General features: G+C 46.8%; 1 protein-coding gene across 1 annotated transcript; it reads right to left on the reverse strand.

The window, feature by feature from the left end:
* Positions 1 to 224: 224 nt before the first annotated feature.
* SLC30A1 (solute carrier family 30 member 1) lies at positions 225 to 5,239 on the reverse strand (the record flags this gene model as incomplete). The annotated part of the gene is made up of 2 exons (XM_081997664.1): positions 225 to 1,135; positions 4,609 to 5,239. 2 exons carry the CDS (start codon positions 5,237 to 5,239, stop codon positions 225 to 227), a joined length of 1,542 nt encoding a protein of 513 aa, XP_081853790.1.
* Between the last annotated feature and the right edge of the window lie 537 nt (positions 5,240 to 5,776).

Genomic DNA, 5,776 nt, shown 5'->3' on the forward strand with positions numbered 1-5,776 from the left:
TGGTGCACTTTCTGTCTGTCTCAGTACAAAGTCAACACAAACACATTGTATCATGACAGTGACATGTTCTTTAAAACAAGCATTCTAGATTTAGCAATATGACAAGAACAAGAACTTCAGCAATTACACTACTTGGCAAAATTGCATTTCAAACGTCTGTCTCTTCCTCTTGCAATATAGTTGTTGTGAAAGTCACCAAAATTCAGGTAGCACCATTCAGGGAGTTACAAAGATGATTCAAACTGCTCGTTTTGATCGGTGTTTGGCTCTAGCTTAACTGAAGGGATGCTCTCTGACTTAGTCCTCCTAGTTTTTGGAAATTCAATGATAACTTCTGAGCAAGAAATACTAAGTGACGAAGATTTTTCTGTCTTCTTTGCAGTACTATCTTCTCCTGTTCCACAACACTGCTTCAAAGCACACTGAGTCCTGCAAGGAAACTCACATTTCCCCCTCCCTGATTCAGAGCCAACGCTGGCAAACTCAGGCTGAATCGTAGTTGCATGAATCCCTTCGTCATGAAAGATCTCTTTTATGCGCTTTGCCACCATCATGTATGTAGAAGGGTCAGGACACTTTATGTGAGCAGTACCAATGATCCTACTGCCTGCTAGTTGCCAAATGTGTAATTCATGGACTGCTTCGACTCCTTCAAGGGTACGTAATTTTGAGTTCAAAGAATGAACATCTATCTGTTTGGGAACAGTCTGTAGAAGTATAAGGGCTGACTCCCTAAGTAACGGGTAAGTTGTGTAAAGGAGTATACAAACCATCATCAAACAAAGGACAGGATCTAAATATAGCAACCAGCATGGACCAGCCACCGTAATGCTCTCTTGCTCAGACATGTTTGCTTGGCCAACTGTTTGGGATAAAGTAGCATTTTCCATGCAATGATTATTGACACATGGATTAAAGCAGGGCCCATCTTTGGGGCATGGATTCCACAACCCATAAAAGAGCAAGGCATTCACTACCACAATTACTGAACCTAAGGCATCTCCAAAAACATGTAGAAAAACTCCACGCATGTTAAGCTGCGCACTAGAGTCTTCTTCAACCTCCTCTACATCCAGAGGGTAATGACCAGCGTTCCCATTCACCTGCAGGTCAGTCATGTCGTCTTTCATATCACCTGACAAGAAAATAGTAAAATGATTAGGCATATGCTGTAATACTACACATTACTATAATTCCATATAAAATAATAACCAACATTAAGCTTGCCACATTAAGTATAAAACTGAGAAGCAAGCAACTCTACCTGTAACAATTAGCAACATTTTCTTTGGCTGAGAAATATTCAGTTGTCCCAATAAATGACCTAAAGAGTCTAGAAGGCAATTGTTCCTACATGGAGCTTAAAGATGCATAGTGGCAAAGTACGAAGATGACTGCATTTGAATTTATTTTACTGAAAAACTGTTTTCATGTTTTCTATCTGTTTAACCATTTGACAACTCACTGCTCATTTCTTAAACAAAATGCAGAATTACAAAGCATATACAAAAAAGCTGGTTAAGTAGCCAAGTAACTTACATTTGTTCCCTCTTTGGAAAAGCCAGAAGGCTAATCACATTGCTAAAATCTCTCTTAAGCCATAGGACTGCATTGTTATTTTATATTAAAATTGATGAGGCCAGAAGCTCAAAAGGTGTATGGATACTGCTTTATAGTCACTTCTTTTCAGGTTTAGTAGTTCATTTCCAAAAGACTTCTGAATTCAAGGAAAAGGAAGTTTTTCTGAGATAGCATCTAGAGCCAGCAGAACTGTGATACAATGAGATGAGCTTTTAGGTCTACAACGCAGTATCTATCAGCAGTATTGACTACAGGACAGTGTAAGTTACCACCGAAGCTCTCGGTGGCTATGAACTAGCGTTACTGATATTTCAGAATACATAAAAAACGTATTTTTAGTACTTTTATTAAAGTGAAATACAGCTGTTCAGTGACACAGCTGTTGATGCCCAAAGCTGTATGTCATGGACCGTGCAATGAAGAAATGAACATTTTAGTGCCTTCCTTTGTCAAAACTGTCTGTGATATTACTGCTCCATCACACCTAGCTAGCTATATAGGAATAAACATACACATCATTACAAAGAAGAATAGGGGTTTTTTGAAAAAATTTTTTTTCAATGTTCAAAATTGAAAGTATTTTACATTATTAACCTCTTACATTATTAAACTCTTCAAAAGTTGTTCTTTAGACAGAAAACTTCCAGTGTTAAAGAAATGTAATTGGCCCCTGGTCTGAGAAACTGAAATAAGGAGCTCTTACTGCTTCCGTGGTTATTCAGTTCAAAGCTTTGTAAACATTAACATGTTAGTATGACCTGCAGCTTCTGCCACTCTGATCTCATGGCTACAATTCTGTAATCAAAGTGTCTACAAGTTCTTTCCTCTCTCAAGAAGGGGCGGGCTCCTACAAAGGCAGCTGAGCAGGTCAGTTCCAAGCCCCAGGCTAATTACCTCTGCATCACACTTCTGTCCTAAAGCTCCAGCTGGAGCATTTTCCCACACAACCTCTAGGAGTTATGGAATATGGGACCTGTAACTTCCCAGAGAAATCAATAAATTAGAGGAAAATCTCTCAGGTTACAGAGTTCAGACCTCAGGGTCCATGATGAGAGCAAGGAAAGAAGAACTGTCTGCTGCATACCAAGTACTTGGAGCAAAGGAGATTTGAAAAGTCAGTAGACCTTACCTACAAGGGTGGATAACAGGCAACACGGCTCCAGAAAGCTCTTGAGATGTTTTCAATGCCAAATGTGTCCATTTCAAATATGCCCATTTAAATCTAACTATAAACCCATTACCTCACATGAAGTGCATGCACAAAGAGACCTGTGTAGGACTGGCCCTTAAGGCTATCACTAGCTTTCCACCTTAGGAAATCAGGGTCTACCCCTCTGTCATTTCCAATCAAGGCATAGTACCACTCTCAGTCATTTCCCTAGTCTTCACCGACACATCTTACAGCTTCTCACAAGTCTTCACCTGTAAGATTTCCATGGGTAAACTATGAATAACTCCATCCATTACATAATCATGACAGGGCATAGAAGGAAATACAAACTTATTTCGAAGTTTCACTGTGACCAAAATTATGCCCTATTACCAGCTAAATACCCACAACAAATTATTGGTTATTGCCAGAAGGACATCCATGAGAAATTCCAGACAAGCTAGCTCAAAACAGTATACATTTTAATCCATGTACAAGTTAATCTTTTCATCTAGAACTAGTCCAAAACTTGGCTAAAAGCACAACTTAAGTTTCACCAAGCAAGAATAATTCACAAGCCAAGATATCTAATAGATCAACGGTTAAGGGAATTTTACATTGTTTGAAACTAATTATTAGAATACCTTTGTTGGAACTAAACCAACATTAAGAGCTTATTATGTGGTCAAGAAAATGGGGTAATATATTCAGAGGAACTTTCCTATCCTCTTGCAAAACCTGTCTTTTCAAAACCAACATGAAGTCAAAACACTAAAGAGAAAGACAGAGAGAAACTGCTAAGTTTCTCCAATGTGTATTGGAGCCTCTGACCACAGAAAAACCGAAACTGTAGCAAAGTTCACTCTGCTCAACTGAAGTGCAACTTAAGCTAAAATAGTGGTCTCCTGATGTCACCCTGAAAATAGAGGGGAGATACGGCTTCTGAAGACTGAAGTCCCTTCCTCCTGGTAACAGGGATGGCATACGATTAAAGTAGAGAAGCTGCAATTACACACCTTTCACTCTGCTAGCCCTCAGTACTTGGCTTCAACGAAGTGACTTCAAAATAAACTATCTGGGCTTCTGGATCCATTAAAAAAAAAACCAATAAATTCCCTCCCACAAAATAGAGAGTTTGATCACAACTGGGAAGGAAAGATTTTAAATTTATCTCTATCTGCAAGTGAGTGGGAAGGTGCGTGCTTTAAAAAGCTACAGAAAACTAATTCAAAGAAACCACGCATGTACTCTGAAACCAGTGAGCTCCACATTTGGTGCCTACTGCACCACTTCCACAGTTCTGATTGGTAACTTCCAAGATTTCTTCCTATTAATATGTCTGTCACGAAGAAGTCTAACATTACTGCAATGGAATATACTTTAGATGTTACGTTCAGATTGAGATTAGCTTCTCAGGTAGCTAATAACTGACCCAACGGAGAAATCCGGCTGTCAGGATGAAGGTGTTGGGCTGCACTCTATTTGATGTGCAGCCAGTTCTGATGGCATTAGGGCAGTGTCTTGTGACAGCTTGTGTCGCTAGGCAAAAAACACTTGTCATGTGCCTTTTTCCAAGGCTAACTGCTTTACCCTAAGACTCTTCCACACTCTGACCTGTCTGTGAGACAAATACACAACTTTAGGACACTCCTTCTAGCACTTGAAGGAAAGGTGTGAGGTAGAGGTGCAACAGCCAAGTGCCTAAGAGCACTGCTAAGAAAGTTTCTTGCCTCTTCCCCAGGAGTAAGGCCAGGTGGTCCCCACAAAGTCTGCACTAGGCGGGACCAGGATGCCCACCACCCTGCTCAGGGAAGGGACCTCTCCCGCTTTCCTGGCACTTCTATGCTGGGATGGGACAGAGGCACTGTGGGGCTTACCTAGCTTCTCCTGGCTGATTCCGTTAGAGCTGCTGCAGTTCTCCACTAAGGTGCTGGTCTCCTCCCGGTGCAGTGCGGCCTCCCCATCCCCAGGAGGCTGCTCGGACTTGGGGCCACTGCGCTGGTGCTGCCTGCTGCTGTGTGAGTGCCCGTGGCCGTGGGAATGGCCGTGGCCCCCGACACCGTGGTGGTTGAAGAGGCAGAGCCCCAGCAGGTTGATGATGAGTCCTGCCACCCCCACGCCGATGACCACCAGCGGCTGCTGGATCTCGTGGGGCTCCGTGAAGCGCTCGATGGCCTCCAGCAGGATGGTGAAGCAGAGAGCAGTGAGGAAGACAGCGTTGACGAGGGCGCCCATCACCTCGGCCCGCACCCACCCGAAGGTGTTCTTCTTGGTGGCACGGGTGCGCTGGGCGAAGCGCACGGCCACCAGTGCCACGACCAGGGCCATGACATCGGAGAGCATGTGGAAGGAGTCGGAGAGCATGGCCAGCGACGACGTGACCCTGCTCACCACCACCTCCACCACGAAGAAGAGGAAGGTGAGTGCCAGCATGCACAGCAGCCGCGCCCGCCGGTTCTGCCACCACCTCGGCCCGCCCGGCCCCTTCGCCGCCATCCCCCCGCACATTGCGCCGGGGCAGCGGCTGCCGGCCCGGCCCGGCCCGGCGGAGGCGCGAGGAGAGCGGCCGGCAGTCGGCGCGGCGAGCGGCCCGCGGGCGCGGCGGTTGCCCCGAGGGCGAGCGCGGCCCCTTCTCCGCCGCCGGCGGACCGGCCACCGCCGCTCCCTCCGCAAACGCTGGGCGAGCAAACTTTGCACCCGAGCCCCCTCACTCTTTCCACACGGAACCCGAGCCGGCACGGCCACGCCCCCTCGCCCGCGCCCCATTGGCCGCCGCCCCCCCGCCTGGTGGTACCCGCCCGCCACCACCCCCCGCCTCGCTCGCCATTGGCCCTCGCGCCCTCGCGACAGACGGTCCCGCCCCTCTGGTACCGCCCTGACGCCGCGGCGGTTCCGCCCCGCCCCACCGGGCCGGAGGAGGGGGCGGGGCCGCACGTGACGTTTCGGGAGCGGCGGCTCCGATTGGCTGAGCACGTCGGCTTCCCCCCACCTCCCCCGCCCGACACCCCGCAAGTCCCGCCCCGCGGCGAGCGGGACTCGTGCAAA

This window comes from Phaethon aethereus (genome assembly GCF_964289735.1).
Source record: "Phaethon aethereus genome assembly, chromosome: 3".
Lineage (NCBI taxonomy): Eukaryota > Metazoa > Chordata > Aves > Phaethontiformes > Phaethontidae > Phaethon > Phaethon aethereus.